Raw genomic sequence first — 22,834 nt, 5'->3', positions numbered from 1 at the left:
ATTTTCATGTAATAGTTATTCAAAAGGAAACAAATTATCATTAAAAAAAAAAAAAAAATATGTTGGGAACCAAGGATTTGAACCGTGGATCTCTAGATTGCGAGTTGTATGTGTGAGTTTGTCATACTTCAGAATGTAAGGAGTAACTAACTGTAATTGTTAATATTTTTTAAACAATTAGCCGTCTGCTTCCAAAAGGGGAGCTCTACAGCTGGCAAAGTTTCATTAATAAGTGAGTGTAACACTTGGGTAGTTCCCCTTGTGAGACATTTCTAACGATGTATAGAGTGTATCTCTAACCCTGGTAGTTGTCGAGTCGAAAAGTGACGCGGACAGACATTTTTGCGCTTTATATGTAATAAGATTTTCAAACGAGATTACGTTTTTCAGCGTTAATTATGTATAAATCGTTTGTTTCTTTAATGTGCGTAACAAAATTTTCACGAAGTTTTGTCACAGTAAGAATTTTTCATTAAGAATTATGATTTTCCATAGTTTATCTTTTGTTACAACGAATAAAAGTTACATTTTTCAATGCACCTCTTATTTGTCATTCGAAACATCGTTGGTGTTATGCACCGATTAATTGCATATGTTTGTAATCACGACACTTTTCTTTTATTCTAGCTATTTTTTTAAGCTTTGCTGCACGAAAGGCAAGTAAAAGTTGCTTGCATTTCAATCAACCAGAAAATTGTTAATGAGGATAATGATTGAACGGTAATTGATTTCTTTACGTTTTTCCAGGTGTTCCGAACGAAAAGAAGAAAAACTATGAACATGTAGATTAGTTGCTCGTTCTCCACGAACGATCAGATTGAGAGGAGGATCGAAGGGAACAGTAGTAAATCCTTAATTTGATTTTTCAGGTGATCCGGTTCGCTGGGAATACGCGATGGTCCGAGTAACGCCGTACCAGTGTCCGAAATGCTTCAAATATTTTAAGTCCTCGAAATCATGCTGGAATCACCGAAGCACGTGCGGGATGGACAAGAAATTTCGTTGCGCGTTCTGCGATTACCGTTCCCATCAGAAAGGAAACGTCCTGAGGCATCTTGCCTCCCAGCATCCGGAAGCAAGTCAGAAGAAACTGATCAGTTTCGTGTTGAACGTGGACGATCGCGAGAAAAGCGGTCTCCGATCGAAACCGACCAGACGCGAATGAAACGATTGTAAAACTTGAAGAGCGATGATATACTTCGACAAAAAAGCCTTGTATTTATTCACCCGATACGATCATTTTTTTATTCACGTTTCATTGCACGCATTTATAGGTAAACTTCGATGAGAATCGAATTCTCCAGCTCGGCAGACAGGTACGTTCAACCGATTCGTCAGAAATAGACGCGTCGCATCGAATCTGTGTGAATTTGGAAGACTAACAACCCCCGTCCCGGGGGTAAACGAGAAAAACGTGAAAAGTGTGGAATCGTTACGAACGTTGTATACTTTCTTCTTCCATGCACGCGTAATCTATTCAACCGTGATTCCCCATTAGCACGTAAGAATCTTTCTTTGTTTTTTTTTTCCTTTCTCTATTTTGTTCTTTTTTAGAAAATTGTTTTAATACGATATCGGGTCGATCGAAAGCGATCGCTTCGAACAGAGTATGTGTACCAAGTGTGTGCTCGGTTACGGTGTTGCAGAGAAACGTCGCGAGACACGGGACAGGCCTAAAGCTGTTGTTTTTTCCGGATTGCAGATAAATCGTGGGAGAAGAAGTGGGTGATGGAGGAGAGCGCTGATTTGCCGGTACAGGCTTGGAAGATGCAGGATCAGGGGTTGCCGTTCGCCGAGCTGAAGATACCGAAGGCCTGCAACTACGTCGGCAAGAAACCACCGGGACAGTTCGGCTGCAGCACCTGCGGAAGATCGTACATGAGGAAGGACTCGTTGCAACGGCACGTTCACTGGGAGTGCGGCAAGGAGCCTCAGTTTCAGTGCCCGTTTTGTCCCCAACGATGTAAACGAAAGGCCCACTGGTTAAGGCACATCCGTCGGCTACACATTGATAAGATCGGAGACATGGAGGCCTACTTGCTCGCTTACACGCCGAAACTCGAAATCGACTGAACGGCAAAATATGCTTTCGTCCCCTCGTCAATTAAAAACGAACGAATTAACCGGACTATCCAAACTTTCCTACCCTTCGACTCGTTTTTAACGCGGTGCTCGTTGCGTACGATCATTCCGAGTAAAATAGATATTTTTCGAATTTCTACCACGACGATACCGAGGAGCCGTGCTGCAAATGGAAGCCAACGAAATCGCTCTTCGAGAACCGTGTTATTGAAAACGAATCGATTTTTTCTTTCTTCGATGCTATAATCATATACAATACGCGTTTATTTTTTTATGTTTTTTTTTTCCTTGCTTGTACATACTTATATGAATCATGGAAGGCGATCGTTTCAGATTTTTGCGTAAAACGAGCTTCGTTTCTTGACGTGTGCATCGGGTAATCTTAATCGTGTAAGTCTTGTGTTTCGAATTTGAGAACACACCGACTGATATTTATTATTGTGTATCGAATTTATAGTTATAACGAGTTTATTTTCATTTTTTCTTTTTTTAATTAGTTCATTAATAAGCTGCGAGTTTTTTTTTCTATATTTTCTTCTTTCTTTTTAATCAAGTTTTTTAATTTTTTTCTATTTTGTTTTTTGTTTATAATACTCGAATGGTAGTTTTTTCTAAGAAGGATAGAGTTTTCGTTTGATCGTGTCGCGTACTCGCTCCAGTGCCTTATCGATGCGCGCAAGTGTAATCGGTCAAAAAATTTAGGACAATAAGTGCGATCTGTCTGAAAGTAACGACTAAAAGGAAAATACACGAAATAGAGAGTCATTAGAGACGGTACGAGTATAAGACTATTTTCTATAAAACATAGAGAGAGATGCGTACAGAGGTTCGTGAGCGAACTTTCGTTTAAGACTGACCATGTTTAAACGCGGCAAGCAGATTGGCAGCGACCTTTGCGATTAGTATTAACGTTATATATGCGAGTTCTAACGTATTTCGTACGTTTGATTAAATAAATGTGTCAGCAGACGAAAAGTACCAGAACGACACCCAAACATCCACCTTGTCATTATGCGCGTTAATTTTACATTAATCTATTTTTTTTTTTTTTTCTTCGCTGTACTCAAAATTGGACGTCGCAACAGAACCTTCCTTTACATTTAGCGGTTAATCGTTCGAATTTGTTTCAACCCAGTTGACGAAACAACGATTTTTACGTACCGACTCATTAACGATATACAAAAAAAATTTTTTTTTTCTTTTTTGTTACCAGCGAAAACAATATTTCTCGTCGATTTTGCGAGAGTATACTTTCTTTTTCCGCATTTTGCCTTTCTTTCTTTCAATCTTTATCTATTTCTCTCACTCTCTCCTTCCATCTATCTATCTTTAATCTATTCTCTACCTCTGTCATCTCCATCTTCGACACAGAAACATTGTACATTATTACGGAAACGGAGGAACGCGTCGACGCGTTGTTCGCGTTTCGTTCGAATCCGAGGCGGCGATTCGACGAACGATCGAACGCATCGTCGCGATCCTTGATCGTCAGTTCGATTGCGTTGCTCGCAATTGTATCCTTCCTCTTGAATTGTTGATTTCTCTTTCTTCTCGTCGACTTTAGGGGAGTAGCATGCGCACTAACTCTTCTCGAAACTTGTACATAGAAACACGACTTTTATCGCTTGCGCCGCGAAGGGAACAGACCGGTCGAACCGCGTTCGATCGCGTTCAACGATCATCATTTGAAGAAAAAAGAAATATATATATATATATATATATATATACTGCACGTTCTGTTTCTTTCGAGGCGCACAGATATCGCTCCTCCTTCTTCGTATGCGAAATTCATAGCTAGTTGCTTGGGGCTCGAAAGTAGGGATACGACGAACGTGCATTACTCTATTCTCTCTTAAAAAAGGAATAATCCTACGCATTTCGATCGCGTGGACGTCGAGCTCGAGAACGAATCGCTCTCGAAAGGCATCGCTGGACCGACAAACATCGACGACGATTCGTTCTCGACGCTTTCGAGCGAAACGCGATCACTTTTTCAGGAAAACACCCGCGAAAGGTAGCTTCATCTTCCGACAGCGATACATTCGATAAATTCATCTCGCGCTGAAATGAAAGAAATTCACATTAACGAAAAATTAAAATCGGTATCGCTATCGACGTCGATCGAAGCTATCTTTCCCAGGGGAAGATTCGGCAGGCGTTCACAGCCTGACCGGGAACGCGACACGCGTCGAGTTGTTTCTCGCTCTAGCTGTTTGCACGGTGCGTTTATTAAACACGACCAGGTTCGCCGTTGCGATTATTTGAGAAACGAGAAGGATAGAGAGGTTGGGGGATCGGTTCCCGTCTCGGATCCGTATCTCCGGGCGCAAGACGTACGAACAAATATACGAGCGAACAGGCGAAAGAAAGAAAGAAAGAAAGAGAGAGAGAGAGAGAATCACGTGGCAGGATTTAATTGACCGATACCGATTCTTAGCCGGTCCGGCGTTTGACTAACTTTACTAATAAAGCCGCGATTCCTGTGTTCCAGCCGAGGACTTGAGCATCACCGGTCTAAAGTGGGCAGCCGCTTGGCAGCGATGGAGCGTTCCCTCGATCATGTGGCGGTCCGGCGGTGGATTGGGCAAAGGCCTCGGTTCCGGCTCATCGAACCCGGAAGGGTTCAACTGTCCTGCCTGCGGTAGGGTCTACAAGCTCAAGAGCAGCCTGAGGAATCATCAAAAGTGGGAGTGCGGCAAAGAGCCACAGTTCCAGTGCCCTCATTGCGTTTACAGGGCGAAGCAGAAGATGCACATCGCGCGACACATGGAACGGATGCACAAAGAGAAGATCTACAAACAGGAGCTCGTCTAACCGGGTCGGTACGGGATGGGGGGGTGGTGTTTCGGGAGGGACGGGTTACGGTGTACGAAGCGAGGATCGTCGGCGTCGACGTCGACGTGGTCGTCCGGGCGCGAAAGGGGTGGTCGCGCGGTGCGCGAACCAACGGAAAGCCGCGACCAGCAGGAACAGGAAGAGGAAACTAGCCAGGACGAGGACTTTCGCGCTCGATCGACGGGGCTGAGCTTGCGCTGGGACATCGAAGAAGACGAGCGACGCGATTGGAATATGAGAACGAGGCTAATAACAGCGAGGATGACGATGGAAAAGAAAGCGATCGAGGATGGTGAGATGGGAAGACGAGACGCGGCTGGCTGGGCTGCCGCGGCAGCCACCGAACCGGGCAATTGCCAATCCTCCTTATCTCGATTTTGGATTCTATTTTTTTTAACGTTTTTTAAGGTTTATTATTATTATTAATTATTATTATTATTTTTGCGCAACGAGATATACCGCGTATAAACGAGAGAACGCGTCAAATTCCCGCTCGGGGCGATGTATTCGTAGCCAAATCACGATAACGTTCCTCTTACAAACGATCGATCATCAATCTTGGATTTTTATTACGATCGTGGCGTATTAGCACGCGTGTACACTTTCTTAAAACTGACAACGAGAAGATACACGAGTGTTCGCGTAGCTACGAGAGGGATAGAATCCTCGATCGGACGATCGCGCGACATACATTTCCAATGTGTTCGACGATTCCTAGAAGATAGTAAGCAGATAATGCGATTTCAAACGAACCACGAAAGAGGCCCGAACCGAACACACCTATTATTAATACTATTACTATTACTATATTATTATTAATATTATTATTATCATTATTATAGTACGTATACTCAGATAGAGTCGTCCGTGTTAGAACGGCTCGCCCCGAGTCGGATCAAGACCGTCCGGTAAACCGGAGCTCTTCCATAGCAACCATTCTGGTCACACTGGTTCCATATTTTTAAAAGGGCTCAGCCGTGCGCGTGTGGCTCACCGGGGACACAAAAATCGTGCGATGGAAATGAATTTCCAAAAAATTCACTTGAACGCTGACTGACAAACAATTACTCGTGTATGATATCGTAGGCGGGGAATGTTGCTCGATCCGGTTCGCGTGCTTCTCGTCGCAACTTTAGACACACATTTGCACGCACCAAACTCGAATGTACACGTAAGAACCGAGAGATTCAGTACTCAAACCGCAATCCGTTCGGCCTTTTCCTCTTTCGAGAAAGGCAGCCATTTTGATATATTCCTTTTTTTTCTTTTTTTCGCTGCTAAAGCAACGAACCAGAGAGGGTACACAGTATTAAGCACCGACGCCGATCGAAGTCGATCGGCGTCGCCAAGTCTTTTGCTTATCTCTAATGCTTCCTTCCATTCGTTTGAAACTCTAACGAACACACCTCCACTATATATGTATACGTACATACCCCATACACGTATATTCACGCATACATACATACTCGTACGTACAATTAATGATACGGATATTTTAAATACCACGAGGTATTCCTATAGCATTGTGATCGTCAGACTGCCAGATACACGAACCAGTAGATTCCTATACGATGCATTTAAGTATATACATATATTTATATTATATAACGCGTATGATTAATGCTTTTTTTTTTTTTTTTCGTTCTTTAATTAAGCGATCCTCGAGTTTAAGATCCCTCGCGATACTTTTGTTCACTGCCGGCGACACAAGAAGCACGTCGACCAGTCCGATGCAACGAACCGCGAGAAACTTGCGCCGAGCACGATGACTTAACCGCGTTTCTCTTTTTCCATTTTTTTTTTCTTTTTCGTTTTTCTCTTAAGCTTTTCACCTTTTCTACGACAACGTTCTTCCACCGTACCGTGAACCGCTTTTTCCGCGCGGTCCTCTCTGCGACGCGGACCTCCACGCGATTCGAGCCTATTTTTTTCCTCCCCCGCAAAACGCTCCGTCGTTAATTCCTGGTCGCGCTGTGATCGCAGAGAACGAACCGTAAACGTGGATGTTCCTCGACTAAACTAGTTCATCCGTATCCGACTTGACGATTAAGACGACGCGCGTGCTCGGCAAGTACCTGGCATCCGGTCCCGTATTCCTACGCCAAATACGCGCGCCACGGCTGCCCGACTTTCCATACTGTAGACAATATTTATGAGACAAGCTAACCTAAACTAAACTATACTCGTAATTCATATTTGTACACTGTAAGTATGTGCGCAACGTCTGACGCGAACGAAGCGATAGATTTAATTTCGTTTCCTCACTGACGAGCGTGCTCCTCGCTCCGCGTTATTCCGCGGCCGAGTTCTCGATCGACCACCGTTAACCAGTCGATCTGCAACAGAACGCAGGACGCACTTGCATTCATGTAAATAGAAGCTGCGCGAATGAAAAAAAAATCAGCAAACAACCCCGCGAAACTCTCGGTCTCTTCGTTGAAAACGCGAGCCGAGAGAAAACTTGAAACGGAGAGAAACATCGGTCAAAGCGAAGCAGGCCAGGATCAATTCCTCTCCGTACGAGTGCAATAACTAGCCATCCGCGTACGTATATATTATTTCCGACCAGGGAAACCAGCATTTTCGACGACAGCGACGCTGATTTCCCTCCTCCGATTTCCTTCATTTTCCTTTTGCCAGGCCGATCGAGAACTCGTCCGTCGACGCGTTATATACGATATATCGCATGCTAAGCGAACAAATGGCTACTAATGATCGAAGATAGTGAGAGACGAGACACGGAGATCGGTATAGCGGGTGCCTAAGGGTGGGTGAGAGCGATGGGGTTGGGTGGGACTGGTTGGAGAACGAGGCCGGACGATGCAGTTTGAATGGGATTGACACGATAAGAATCCACGTATTAAATAGAGAGGTATCAGGGATTGGGGGACGATCGGGAGACGGATAAGAGAGATAGTGTTAACGCTGAACACGTTTATGGATCGACTTGATACATATAGTTACTGAGTAATGTTAATCGATAATATTACTGCCTCACGAGGCCTTGATGCGTGGCGGCGGTCGATGAACGAACGAGAACGGAGCTGGTTTCAAACGTTCGCGAAACAATATTAGTCGGGGGAAATTGTGCCGAGGAGGAAATACGGGGCGGAATTTAGAACGGGGGTGGAACGGGCAGATTTCCTTGCGGCGACGGGCCAACAACCGACCGCCGTCATCGACGGAGATTACTAGATTATTAGGCACGTAAGAAATAATATTAGCTAGGTCGTAGGTTTTAATGACTCCTTTCTTCTTTTTTTTTTTTCTTTCTTACTTTTCTCTTGTATGTAAGAAGACGGAATGGGACGCCTTAGCGTTCGCCGTGCGAGAATCTGTGGTCGGCCGAGCCGGACGAATAATTCAGACAATTAGGAAGAGAGAACCGAACTGCTGTGAGCTAGAGGCGTGTGAAATAACGAGAGAGCGAGAAAGTGCGAAAGAAAGAGCGCGTGTAATTGCGTGAAAGGGAAATTTCGAGAGAAACGGTGGAAAGAGATCGTGGAGGGTACGTGATAATCAACCGTCGTGATAGAGAACGATAAATAAGTCGTTTGGTGTGGGCGGAAATAGAGAGGAAGAGAGAGAGGGGTGGCAGGAAGCTTCCAATCGCTCGCAAATTTATATCGGAAAGAGTTTGAAAAGAAACTTGTTCTTTTTGTGTTTCGTTCGCATAGCTGTACCAACTCTTTCGAAGATCACTCTCGAGAGAGAAGGAGCCGAACCTTCTTCTTTTCCTCGCGATCGATCAATTTTTGAAAGCACACAAATTTACATAATTAATGAAGATGGATAGTTGACGCATTTATCTTTGAGAAATTAAAAACTGTCGCGTGATCGTTAGGCAAGATTTCACCTCCGTATAAATCGGTACGCGTTGAAGGATAAAGATTCGATCCTTTTTTCATCCTCGTTTTCCCTATCTTTTTCTCTATTTTCTTCGAGTGTTTTTCTCTCGCTCTATTTTCGTTAAAAAAAGATTCGATGCTTCTCCAGCCTCTTTGTTGATCGATCTTGCGAGGATTATTTCGCGTACGAAGACAGCATACGGTAAATTCGTTCTTGTTACATGTGCCTTTGAAAAGTTTAGGAAGAGAAAGTACACGAGAATCTAAAGATTATTATAGATACACCGATACACGCTGGCATAACACTTTTATCGCGGCTGAAATTAACGTTGATCGTAGCTGAAACGCGGGGAAATACGAAGAGGAAAACGATAGAAGGAACGCTGGATATCTCTAGATTCGGTTTCACATTCTTTTCAAATGAAAGAAAAAGCGTATAGACGTACAAATGCATAAAAAGGTCGTGGCTAAAAAGAGCAGGAGAAAAAGTATAGAATTTTTGGGATAAGAAAAACGAAAATATTACATGTATAGATATACATATACATATATGTGTATAGATAAAAATATATATATATACACACACGTATATAATACGCGCGAGTACACGAGGGAATCGTCGTTTAAAAAAAAAAGAGGATAAAATGGTAGCTTTTTTACGAATTCGTTTTTTGTACTAATTGTCGTGGCTTTTAATCATGTTTAACTCGAATCATGCGCATTATAATTGGGCTTATTAATAATCGTTTACTTATGTTTTCTTTTCTTTTTTTGTTTTTTTAATTAGGTTTTTTCATTATATTTTTACGATTATTAAGGCTGCCGCGACAAAACTGATCGCGCCGCGGCAGGCGAACGAGGAATTTGTTTTTGAATATTCTTTATTTTGGGTGTCGGTTTGGGATTGGGAAAAACTCTAACCGAAAGCGAAGAAAAAAAAAAGCAAAATATGCTATCACGAAAATATCGAGACCTAAATGACAGCTCGAGGATGGCGAGGCAAAATGTAATGTCGATAATTTCTTTTTTTTAATTATTTTTATCGTTAGGCATTTCTAATTAGGCGCAGAAACGATGTTTTTATTTGTCGGGAGAAGGGATGAATTATTAAAAGGTGTACAAAAAAAAGGATATATATATATGTATAAGGCAAAGCAGAAAATTATTTGAGCGAAATACGATCGTATGGAGTAGCAATTTTCCATATGTTACATTTGTTGAAATTGAAAATATTTTGTTAGTCTTTCAGTGTTTCAAAATTGGCGGCTTTTACGTTCGGTGTTAATGAATCGATCGTATTTCGTTGCTCGCGATAATTTTGGAGGAAACGCGCGCATAGTGTGTGATATTTGAACGGTGAATTTATAGTTTAAGGTCTCGCGAGAAACTTCACGTGGTCGCGTTGAACGTTTTATCGAAAAAATTTATAGAGATTCGCGATGTTACAAAATTTATTATTCTTTTGTTTGCAAGGAAAGAAAGATCTATTTATTAAGAAATTGTTTAGCGCCTCGATGCAAAGGTATTCGTCGATTATATATATATATATATTATATATTATTAAGAGAGGAAAAAAAGGAAAAGTTAGCATAAAAAAAAAATCGGAAAAAGAAAAGGAAAAAAAATGCCACGGAAAGATATTACGTTATATCGTTTTTAAAAAAATTAATCGTTTTTTTCGCCCTAGGGCTTAAGCTTTATCAGGCTCGTGCGGTTTCTCAGGAGGCCGATCATTTTCTTTGTTTCGCGATATTTACTTTCGAAGGGAAAGTGGTTTAAAAGAAGGGAGGTAAAATAAAAAAAACACGATTCCGGCGAGGATTAGATCGGAATTTATAAAGTAGCGTGTAGGATACGTAGGGCAATTCGCGAAATAAAAAAGTGTGACAGACATATGCCATCCAGGAATTTAGAAAGTACACACCGCTTTATTTTTTCTATAACGTTCTATATTTCTATTATATATCTTATAGTAAACGCGAGAATTTGTGGAAAAAAAATATGAAAAATTATTGAAAAAAAAAAATACAGATAAAAGAATAAGAAGAAACGTTTCGATTGCAGAGCATTCGCGTTTTATAGAATAAATTAGGCGATGGTAAATTGAAAGAGCAAAAGGGAAAACGAAAGTGAGAGTGAAAGAGAAAGAGAAACATGGTATGCGAGTGCGAGATAGGTAGAGAGAAAGAGAAATTGATTTTTTCAATTGCTAGACTTGTGTGAAAGCGAAAAATAATGATCATCGGGTGGTCGGCGAAGGATCAACGAATGATCGCGTCTCGAATCGATCGAAAGCTTCGACTTTCGTATTCGCTTGGGCTGGAGATATCTGTCTCGATTGGTAAATAGAAATAGTTTTCGGCCACGCTCTATATTTTTCAAAGAGTCCGGTTGTTTTTGCTACGAGTGACAACGGTACGAGTGTTAATCGTTTGGACAAAAGTATGCGAGAAAGAGTGGCTGGATAAGAGAAGCACGAAACATCGCGTTCTGTCGTGGAAAAATTTCCAAGTAAACGGGACAGAGGAAAGTTGTTTGGTTACTCTTCCGGTAAAAAAAAGAAAAGCGGGAAAATTCGACGACGGAAAGAAGGCACGCGGTCCTCGAGAGAGAGACAAACGATCGCAACGGCCCTTTGACGTACCGGGGCCCTTAGCTTTTAAGCAAATAGATAAAACTAAAAAATAAAAAAAGAAAATTTATATAGAAAGATACTTATAGACAGGCAACGTCGAAAACTTGCGTCAACTCGGAACACGGGTTTTGAAAGGAGATGTTAGCGAAAACGAGATCGCGAAACAGCGCAGCGTTCTGTGTGACAGAAAACGCTCGTTACGCTAACTCTGGTCTAAAAGAGAATTATCTTTATCTTTGTATTTAGGATTACTTCGAATCGCGACGATTCAATCTTTATAATCGCCCGCTGTTTTCCGAGTCTAATCGAACGAAACGCTCCGTGAATCTGATTCGGCTCTCGAGTTTGAAAAACTAATCCGATAGAACGCGAATGGCAAAGTCCGTGAAGAGAATAGTAGACGGAGAGGGAGGGAAAGTGAAAGAGAAAAGTATCGATTTCCTTTTTGAAAAATATCGTACTATGTATATCGTACTAGAAAACAATCGTACTATGAATTGAAATTTCAGAACCGCAGTCAGGTACTGCGATTGATTTTCCCGACGACCGCGACGCGTTCGTCGCTCGTTCCGTGTCCAAACATTTCCCGCGTCTGAGAGACGAGAAACGAAATGAAATTTTGAATGAGGAAAATTTTTGGCGAGACAAATGGAAATCGATTGACGCGAGAATAGAAACAGCGAGAATCGACCACTGAACCCCGGTGTATATACAAATCGTAGGTACATACTTTCCTTAGCGGTTTTTGCGCGAAGCGTGCGAGAAGGGAAACGGAAAGAAACGAAAAGGAACGGCGTAACGAAAGCGAAGCGTACGAAAAATAAAAAAAAAAAAAAAAGAAAAAAGAAAATCACATAAAGTCACGAGACAAAACGTGTCACCGAAAGAACGATGTAGCTTCTGAACCGAGAGAGCCTTGTGTTAAGTGCCTTCAAGTACGACTTAGATTTTAGGATAGACGAAGGAGAAAAAAAAAGAAAAATAAGAGGCGCTGGGCGCATCCAGCTGTGAACGAATTTCTACGGTATTATTGGCCGGGTGTCATGCACAGAGAACAAATCGATGGCTAACTACTACGGTTCGATGCGGATTCTCTTCCTATCGATTCTTCATTTCTTCGGTGTGAAACGACGAAACATTTTGATAGAGGCTTTTATAATACTGCCGCCGTGAAATTCGACTCGTACAAAGCGTGACGAAGAAGAAAAAAAAAAAAAGAGCAAACGAAGAAAGATAGGAAGAGGAGTTGATCGATAGATATTATACGCGAAAATATATACCGCTTAGGAAAATGGCACTCGGCGAACATCTTGAGACCAGTGATATTTTTTTAGAAATTATTTATTTACGCCGAACGAAGCAGAATTTAATCTCGATCACTCGCCTTTATACTGCCAATGTATCCGCTAAGACGTACTCATCTTCGTTGTCGATCCATATACATAGTGACCACCACCACCACCACAACCACCACATCCCTTACGCGTTACATTGTTCCTTTTTCTTCTCCTGACAACCGCAATGTGATTCCCGCGTGTTTATTTAAACTATACAGCTCCTAGTTACACTCCAGACACACGTTTCTCCTTATTTCAATATCTACTTGTACTTTTCCTTCATTTTAACCCTTTTTCTTCCTGTTTCTATATCCCCTCCCCTGTATTTGTTTCGTTCTAGCGACGAGTAGAACGGTACTCGTGTTCCTTTATTACAGTTCTTTCGTTCGTTCGTGTTTCATTAAAACAGTACAATTATCTGTAATAAATAATAGCGAATTTACCGCGAGCGGCACGAGGCCGCGTATAGAAAAAGAAACGGAGCGGGAGATCTCTTCGGGGCAGCGGAAACGTCCCCTGAAACAGACGGGGGATGCCCGTCGAGCGCAACGATCCTCTCGGGCACCGAAAGTCCATCCAGTTGAACGAGATACGAAATGCTCCGACTAAAAAAAAAAAGTATTATACAGTGCCTACGACGAAGCTCATCGCCGCCCTCGAAGAGCATCTCGCGCCCCAGCTTAAGTACGATATTCTTATAATTAGTACAAGCACCACTACTGAACTGTATAGAGAAAAAGAGTGAACGAAAGAAGCGTATGCGTGTGTATTAGCGAAAGAGCGACCGAATAATAACGAAAGATCGTCGAAGAATATGAGAGAAATTGAAAGTGTGTGCGTGTGTGTGTGTCTGTATGTGACAGCTTGTACGCGTGTGCGAGAGGAAGAACAAAGAGCACGTAAAGACAAAAAAAAAAAAAAACTAATGCAACTATAACTTCCGCCTCAGCGCCTCGAACGCAAAACATACTTGTAATCGTACTTTCTTTGTCGCCATGTATTTGCCAACGAACGATGAATTATTATTATTACATCCTTTTGTCTCCATTTTATATTAATATTATTTAGAGCGCAATAATTATTAACGATTACGCTACGATGATAACGATATTCTTTCTAGATAATGTTTTTGCTTGTTCTCTTGCGACGAATCCGCACGCACGTTGAAACAATCCCGCGTGTTCAGGGACGCGTTCGATAACCGCTCGCTGGAACGAAAATCGCGCGCGTTTTTCCACCGTTCGCGATCATCAAACGCAACACGACGAAACACGGTTACGCGTCGCCGTAATTTCTTTTTCCTTTATTTTTTTTTTTTTTTTTTTTAATCCATTGGCATCGTTGTATCGCGCGAGAAGAGTCGCTTGCTTGTAAAATTTGTAGAACGATCGGTCGAACGGAGGAACGCGACGATTCCTCTCCGGATTCTCGACAGTATTTGGATAATTGAATAATTGATCGACCGAAACAAAGTGCGCGATTCCGTCGTTCGATCGGTCGGTCGCTTCCTATTTTCTTACACCACTGTGCTTTCTTTTCATTTTTTTTTTTTTTTTATGTACACGTATCGTTTCGACTTTTCGAACATTCCAAAATGCTTGTTTCCCTCCTTTTTTCTTTTTTTTTTGTCAATTTGTAGAGAGCCTTGTATTCGATTTAGAGCAAAATAAAGTCTAGAAAGGCAAACAGTCTGCGTACCATTTCCCGTTTCTGTTTCGTCGGTTGTTTTTTCGTCTACTTTCAGCTGGGCCATCGGCGACTCGTTAATTATGGATCGACGCGCAGGATAAAAGGGTTATGGCTCGCGTTATTTCCGCATACTAACCAGTTTCGTTTTTCGCAGGTATCGTCGCCTGCGATCGGTTCAAGACCACGGCGATTTTCTCAAGAAAGAAGACCACCCTCGAGCAAGATGGACGCCTGAAGGACCTCGATCTTACCAGGAAAATAATAGAAAACACCAGGTGTTATTATCATTGAAGACGTGATTACTAATCGTCGCGTTGCTTGAATTTCAGGTCGGTTGGAAAGAGCGTGACATCCGGCAGGAAGGCAGGAAGAAAAATTCGGAAGAACGAAGGAAGATCCTGTTCGAGTTTCAGCGGGAAGGAAGCAAGGTGTACAAAGCCCTTTATTTAAAAAAAAAAAAAAGAAAGAAAAGAAAAAGGGAAGCATCTCACGCAAACGTATCATCAACGATCGCTCATAGCCGCAAAGTCATCTCCGAAAAATTGACCGGTCCCTCGGGAATCTCCGTCGCGAGGAGATTCTCCGCGAGTAGAACGTCCGAATGAGACCCCCTTCGTTGATCCTCCTCCCTCTTGACATGCTCGTTGTTGCTAAGCTTGAGAACTTGAATGTTTTTCTTTTTATCGCATGGCCCGCGCCGTTGTAAAGAGCAATCGTGTTACGAACGAACCGCGCCTTATCGAGAAGATATCAGCTACTAATCGTCCCGTCGAAACCTCTGTTTCAATTGCTTTCAGGTTTCTTCGCGAGCCTCGGCTGGAATTTGGACGGCACCAGGCGCGGTTCGCGACAATCCGCGAACGACGTGCCCGCTCCTTTGACGCCCCAAAGACGCGCCAGGCTTCACTGTCCCTCACGTCACAGCGGCCGAAACAATAACAACAACAACAACAACAACAACAACAACAACAATAATAATAACAACAGTAGCAGATCGAGCAGCGTGTCGGTGTCGGGATTAGATCGGCGACACAATTGCTCGCGCTGCGGTAAAAGCTACAAGAACGCTTACATACTGAAAAGACACCTGCTGTACGAATGCGGCAAGGCGCCCTCCTTCAATTGCCCTCATTGCGCGTTCAGCTCCAAGTACGAGAGGAATCTGAAGGCGCACATCAACCATCGCCACGTGGCACCTCAATCATCGGCGTCCGCTTCCGTCACGGCCAGCACCGCTTCAGCCACCGCGACCACCGCCGCTGTCAATCAAAGGGCCTGAAACCAACTCACCGAACGAACCAGCACCCTTCGTAGGGTTAGAAACAAGTCCAAGAAATTTCTCTTAGCTTAGATCGTCGCGAGCGTTTGCAAACTCTTGCTTTTCACTTTGTTCCCTGGGAAGGAACCAACCCCCGGAAGAAGACGCTGTGCGTATGGTATTCCTTTCGAACGTTTCATCCTCCACCCCCTCCTTTTTTTTTCTTTTTTTTCAATCTTTCAGGTGTTCCCATTATTTTCCCGCCCGCTCGTTGCAATACCGGCAATTAGCCAGACGGTAACAGCAAAACATGTGTTCCTGGTTGACGTAGGTCGAAACAGCCGCACACACAAGTGACAATACGTTTCCGTCGTACGAGTCGAGAAGAATTTTGCTTCGTGCTCGACGATAGAGTCCTAGATCGAACGCGAGACGGTTTCGTAGCCGTTGTTATCGATGTAGAGAAATTAGAGAGCCGTCGTTCGACGCGGCACGAAGCTGTTGTTGGATCCAATTTGACGAATGTAGCGCGTTTAAAAGGCGAGACAAATGTAAAACGCATTGTTGAATATTTTAGAGAGGTTCGTGAAGAACGCTGCGAGAGTTCCAGCAGCGTTATCGTGCTTCTGACAGATTATCAAATTGCCAAATTATTTTTATACTAATTGTAAGGGAAAGCAAGAATTTCTGTGCGACCCGCCGCGAATGCGAAACGGATGTTCCGCGACAGAAATTCCGTCGTCCGTTGATCGATTCGATGATAGGCTCGCTCGATCCCCGCGATCATCTGACGAGACGATCTTCTCTCGATTCGATAATCGCGACGATCGAGCTGCCGTGGATTTAGCAAACCGATTCTCGATCGGAAGAATTCAGAAAAATTCTCGGTGCAACGAAAAATCTCCGACGCTAAATAGTATCTCGATTCTAGCTCTCTAGTGTAACGTAGCTTTTAAGTATCGTTCAGAAATTCTAGTCAGACAGATGGTACAGTTTCGTCGAGTTTCGCGCGACGCATCGACGACTTCGATCGAACGAAAATCGGAAAATCGTGATCGTAGACAACGTTTCTCCTTTTTCTTTACTCGTCCTCGTAGTCGTCGACGCGTTCGCGTCTGATCAAAGTTACATTATTTTTGTCAAAGTTGCATAGTTTGGGAATCGACGAAGGGATCGAACGAATTCGATCGATTATCGGTTCGATCACTTTGCGCCGATTTCTCTCGTTTCGATTAGAGTCGTCTAGTTTACAGACGGGCCTAAAGCGGGCCTTTACCTAACATAGAATAATAGTCGAGATAGAGAATCTATTTAAATCAAAAAAAAATTATATATATATTGTATATACATATATATATATATATATATATATGAAATATTATACATACATATATTGCATAGTAAGTTTACGGAGACGTACGCAGTACGGAGGAAAAAGAAACATGTCTTTCCACGAGGTTTGGCCGGGCAACGACGGATCCGTCGAATTTCAAACGTTTATCGCACGGGGATCTCTGTGATAATATTAGCAATTAGTAAACTACGAATAAAACACGCTTTGCGATCGTTGGAAAAGAAGAAAAGAACGAAATAAACTGAGGAAAGAGACGCGTTATTTTGTAAAGATACGTAAAACGTGACCGGTGTTTATTTTTAACATCGAGGACAATACGAACGATCCGATACGATACGATACGATCGATCCTCGCGATAATTAACCGCGTTAAAAGAGCTTCCTTCGAGACCCAACGAATTCGAGATAAATCCCTCGATCAAGGACCAAACGCTCGACGAAGGATTATTCCGAGACAAGATTCTAGTCAAATGGAAATTCGACGAGGATCCCGCGTGCCGGCCAAGCGTTAATTAGCGAAGAAGCGTATCCGACGATACGATAGAGGCGTTGAATCTCTCGTATTTATCTCTTAGAGTTAGCAAAGTTTCATCGAACTTTTCGCTTCCGTCATCTTCCCAGCCACGGTTCTTCTTCTATCTCTGTCGCGTTATCCTTCGTGAATTCTTCCCTGTCACGGGTTCTTCTTACCGTTTCGCGAAGGGCAAACATTTGCAACCACTTCGTCTAGTTTCTCGAGCATTCCGCTCGTCCTTACCTCTAAGCGTCTTATCTTAACTCTTACGAATCGTTCGATTGTAAATCTAAGCTAAATCCAACCAGACTCTGGTTGGACGACCGATCTCTTCTCGTGGTCGACCGACTTTGTTCTCTCTCGTTCGACTTACCCTTGTTCGTCTGTGTCTCGTGCGAGATCGATAGATCATCCGATCGATGAAAATCGTACGAATAGCTTTCCTTCTTCGACTCTGTAATCGCCACACGATCGCTGTACACCGCGATGATAAGATCGTGCGCGACCCTCTCAGCTTCTACGTTGATATTTCGTGAAAACTTGGAAGCAAAAATGCCAGATCGTATTTTCAATGTCGCGGCCTCTTACGTTTCTTCGCAAGCCTTTCTTCAAATAGCAAACACAGTTCGATGTGATTTTTTAAGAAGACTCCATGTGCCTAAAACGTGATCGGAAGAATGTTACCGTTTACGAATCAAACGAAACCGTGTTTTTTCTCTGTGTTTTCGTGATGAACAAAGGAATCCCTTTTCGAACGTTTCAACGTATCGATGGGATGAACAACGTGCGTCTTCCAGGATAATTTCAATGAAACGAAAAATCAACCGCAATACTTCCGTTTACGAGCAAATTTTTTGCATGCGAACATTTCAAACGAAACAAAGCGTAAAGACTGATCGAAAGAAAAAGAAACTCGTAGAGCGAGAGGTATACGTTTATTACACCGGTCTGATATCGGGAAACGTGGATATAATTCGGGGTACGAAGGGAACGGTGTTATGGTGCTAGGGGGAAAGATTTCATCGAATGTATTTGCCAAGATGATCGCAACCGTTTGGCGATCCTGGTCTCGGACCTCGATAGAAAATCCCAAAGACAAGCCCAATGTAGATTTTAATTAGAATGCGCGTTAATTAGTTAATAGGAGAGAGAGAGAGAGAGTGAGAGTGAGAGAGAGAGAATCTGCGAAATGATAATTTCGTGCCAAAACAATGTCTTTCACCGGCTAGTCGTTTCAGCCAAAGTCATGGTTTACTTTCTGCAAAGGAAAGATGAAGATCATTTTTCGTTTGGCGCGCTTCCATCGACACTTTGCAACAATTTGTGCCAACACTCCGCGCGAGGCTAAATATCATTCGTGCCAGCTGTCCATGCTTACAATTATTTTCAAACCGTTCATTTTCAAAGACAGCTTGTAAGCGCGTGCGATGTAACAACCAAATGAAACACAATTGTGCGTACACGCAGAACAATGTTCGACTCCATGAAAGAAAAAGCGAGAGAGAATACCTCTTGCTTATCCAAAGATCGATGATAATAATTAGCATGTAAGCGTTCGACCTTATTTTTTTTTTTCATTTGAAAGATACAGGCAACAGTAACCGACAGCTAAGGTAAACGTAAAAGAGAATAAATCGCATGTACGAGTGACGAGCGTGAAGTACATAATTAACCATCAGGCGATTTCAACGAGAGTCGCATGTTACGTACACAAAATGTTATACATATACGATATATTCTTTATGATTTATGATTTCTCCTATTTTTTTTCTTTTTTCCTGCGAATTTAAAGAAGTATGATTATCATCGTGAGTGTATCACTGATAACCATTGTGTTAGCGAGGATACTCGACAAATAATAAAGAATTGAATTTAATTATTCAACAACGATCTGCCTTCTCGATTTTTCGTCTTTGCATTCGCTTCCGTTTTAAACAGGAAGCGATCGCGTTTTCAGATTCTAAAAGTAATTCGTTTAAGACGGTCACGGCGAAACGCTGATGACAAGGATTTATTCGTTTCCTCGTACTGACACATTTTCCGCTTTCTTTTTCAGGTCCTCTCGTGTGCCATTGCGGGCGTCGTTTCAAGTACGAATTCTCGATGCTGTGTCATCAACGCGCTGACTGTGGCGTGGAGTATCAATGCCAACGATGCACCTATAGAACCATCAAATTGTCCATGTGGTTACAGCACGTCAAGAAACAGATTTGCGATCGTTGAAAGCAGATTGGTCCTTCGTGAATTTTCATTCTTTTCCATTTTCTTCTTTGAGACGTTGAAAATTGTCGCGTCGTTCGATCGACTTAGAGATGTATGAAATATTTTTCAAAGAACGTTTGCAAGTTTTGCAATAAAATTGTCGAAAATATCTACCACCCTGGTAAATCTACCCCGTACAATTTTATCACGATAAGAGAACAGTCGCGAGGTATATTTTGTAAATAATTAGAAAGCCTGATTAGAAGAGGAGAGAAGATGATGCGCGGAGAGCAGAAACCCATGATCTCTTTTATATACCTGAGAATGGTTAACGAAAAGCGTGTTGTTTCTGATTTCAGATGACACGGGGGTTTCGTTTTACTTGAAAGATCCGCTGCTTCGGTTCGATAACTACCCGGATCTGACCGCTTCGTTTTCGAACTCGAAGAAGAAGTACATTTGCGTTTGCGGGAAGGTGTACAGTCAGAAGAGTTCCCTCGATCGACACCTGCGGTACGAGTGCGGGAAAATGCCGAGCGAGCCGTGCCCTCAGTGCGGGAAAATGTTCAGGCACAAGCACCACGTGACACAGCACTTGAAAAGTTGTCGACTCAGAGATCCATTGAGCACAGATTTTTCTAATTGCTAACTCATCGTCGCTGGAACCGAACCGTCTATTATTTTTCTAACTTCCTTTCGAGGAAAGTTTGCTCAACATCCGTCTTAACGATCCGACTCTCCTTGGAAAGACACTGCCATCGATGAAACGCACCATTTTTAATATCTTCCGCGTGTGAAAACGGATGTAAACGTGTTGATGAATAAATTTACAATTTTTTAAACGTCTTCTGTGCGTTTCGTTTTCAGGTTCGACGAAATAATTTACTGACGTCACTCCCTTTTTGGATTTTTATAGTTCTCTGGGATGGACAGTTTAGCAAGATTGACACGATCCAGAAGCTCAAATCGTGGTAAAGTTTGCGCGTGAAAAGTGTCGTTTAATTAACATCTCGGAGGAGAATTACAGAGGGAAAAACAGCGCAAATTGAATGCGGCTGCTGTGGAAAAACGGATTTTATTGTCAACATTTATACCGCGTTAGTCTTTGAACGATCAACCGCACTCATTGCTATTTATTTTTGCAAACGGTGCGTTGGCTGATTTCTATAAATGTTTATCGACTTCTGTCAATGTTCTATTTGATTTCAATTTTCTTCTAAAAGTTTTCGTTTCGAAATCCATATGGGTCAGCTTCAAAGGAGACACTTAGGTAAGAATCCACTTAAATGAAAGAAAAGAGTGCACATTTCCAAAGGAACCACGAAATAACCTACTGATCGTCGTTTTCTTTCGGTGTTACAGAAAACGAAGCGCAAGTCTGGGACGAGGAACGCGTTCACCAATCGAAGATCACAACTCCAACGGAAGATATTACATCCGCACTGATACCTCGTCGCATCCGGAAGAGAAAACCTTCGAAAATGAAATTTAAACAGACGCGTTGCAAACGTTTCTATCTTTACAATTATACGACTTCTTTCGAGCGTTTTCCGTGAAGTATTCCTTATTTCGTTGCGTTTCCACGGCCGCGTGTCAAGTAAAAAATAAAGTTTATGCCGATGAAAGACGCAGAAGGTGTAGCCGGCGATGTTTTGTCATTCATTTCATTTCCCGATCGTCACCCGAAGATGAGCAAACGAACAGCTGGCCCGAAGATCGACCGAGAAAGAATCTAGAAGTAGCGAAAGGGTGCGCGTGTCTGCTGATGAAAGGGTGTGCGAATGTGCCGCGGGTTTGCGTGCGAAACGGAAGCTGTCGCTTTTAATTAGAGAAGCTTTAATACCCTTGTACTCGAAACGCATCGATCATTCTTTCGGTTCTCGAGTTCCTGCACTTTCTTCCGTCTACTTACACACGTAAACTCGTTTCTTAATTATACCAACCGAGAAAGATCGCGTTTAAAAGACGATGGAATCGGTCGTACGATTAACCAGCATCATCGAAGATCGATTTAATAAAGGTGCGCGTGCGCCCTCTCCTCTCACCCTTAACCGTGATTAGATCGAATAATCGAAGCATTTCGACCTCTAAATTGCAGGTGATTGCTCGAGAAGCAGTTATCCGTTGCCACGGATCCCAGATTTCTTGCCGAAGCCGTTTCCTTGCTTCAAGTGCGGTAAGGCGTACAGAAACAAAGGCAGCCTGAAGCGTCATCTCCGCGACGAATGCGGCAAACCGCCACAATATATCTGCAGCATCTGTGAGAAGGGGTTCAAGCAGAAGGCCAACTTCCAGCGACACAACTCCACCATTCACGGGCGAATTTTCCTTCTAGGACCGTAGAAACAGCTGACACGACGACCGTTCAATCACGAAGAATCAACGTCATCCTCCTCCACCACGTCATCGTCGTCGTCGTCGTCGGGCACTAGCAAAATTTCAAATGGGGGGAAAAAAAAAAATGAAAACGCGTCCACCCGTGATTCCTGAAACGCGTTACACACGGAGGACATTACTTTCGAAGCGTCCGTCGGACTAATCGTCTTTTGATTTCAGCCGAATCCTCTCTTATCGAGAGGAACGCAAAGCGTTCGAAGAACGCTCGATGGAAGTGAAATCCATCGATATTTTTCTTTTCGCATTCTCTGTTAAACTTTACCTGTCAAACAAACGTTAAGAGACAGAAACGTTTCGCATTCACGCTAACTTTGTACATACCGCCGAAGAATAAGGTTCAATGCAAATCTTTGTAAATACCGCTGAATATACAATGGTTTATGCATCGCGAATTTCTTGCTGTTGCTTTCGACACCTCCCGGTAGTACCAGCCTAATTAATCATCCGCTCGAAAAGCGCGGGCTATCGTTTGTCCGCGTGCCTTAGATTTAAAAGCAAACCAGCAGCTCCGTTTGCCGGAACGCGAACGATTCGAAAGTAGTAAAAGTCTATGGGAGAGGAAATGACGGAGGAGATATTCGGAAGGTAGTAATAACGCGTAAGCGCCGCGGAAACGCGTATTCACCGGTGTCTCTGACCATCGAACTACGGTTTCAGGGTGGCAACTGGCCGTAGGACAAGGC

The 22,834-nt window shown here is 42.8% G+C and overlaps 2 protein-coding genes across 2 annotated transcripts; both read left to right on the top strand.

Annotated features, from left to right (window-relative positions):
• The first annotated feature begins 5 nt into the window (after positions 1-5).
• LOC143305702 (longitudinals lacking protein-like) lies at positions 6-11,463 on the top strand. Its single transcript, XM_076690324.1, has one exon. It carries the CDS (start codon positions 1,729-1,731, stop codon positions 2,071-2,073), a length of 345 nt encoding a protein of 114 aa, XP_076546439.1. The 5' UTR covers positions 6-1,728; the 3' UTR covers positions 2,074-11,463.
• Positions 5,179-21,990, top strand: LOC143305692 (uncharacterized). Its single transcript, XM_076690238.1, has 3 exons — positions 5,179-5,209; positions 14,581-14,701; positions 15,135-21,990. Exons 1-3 carry the CDS (start codon positions 5,179-5,181, stop codon positions 15,703-15,705), a joined length of 723 nt encoding a protein of 240 aa, XP_076546353.1. The 3' UTR covers positions 15,706-21,990.
• The last annotated feature ends 844 nt before the right edge of the window (positions 21,991-22,834 follow it).

The sequence above is a fragment of the Osmia lignaria genome, chromosome 9 (assembly GCF_051020975.1).
Source record: "Osmia lignaria lignaria isolate PbOS001 chromosome 9, iyOsmLign1, whole genome shotgun sequence".
Taxonomy (NCBI): Eukaryota; Metazoa; Arthropoda; class Insecta; order Hymenoptera; family Megachilidae; genus Osmia; species Osmia lignaria.
This window is presented reverse-complemented; position numbering and strand designations above follow the sequence as displayed.

Coding starts and splice junctions, on each gene's coding strand:
- LOC143305702 (XM_076690324.1), top strand. CDS start 1,729: ATGGAGGAGAGCGCTGATTTGCCGGTACAGGCTTGGAAGATGCAGGAT.
- LOC143305692 (XM_076690238.1), top strand. CDS start 5,179: ATGACGATGGAAAAGAAAGCGATCGAGGATG. Junction 5,210..14,580: donor AAAGAAAGCGATCGAGGATG/GTGAGATGGGAA, acceptor CGTTTTTCGCAG/GTATCGTCGCCTGCGATCGG. Junction 14,702..15,134: donor AAAATAATAGAAAACACCAG/GTGTTATTATCA, acceptor GCCGTTGTAAAG/AGCAATCGTGTTACGAACGA.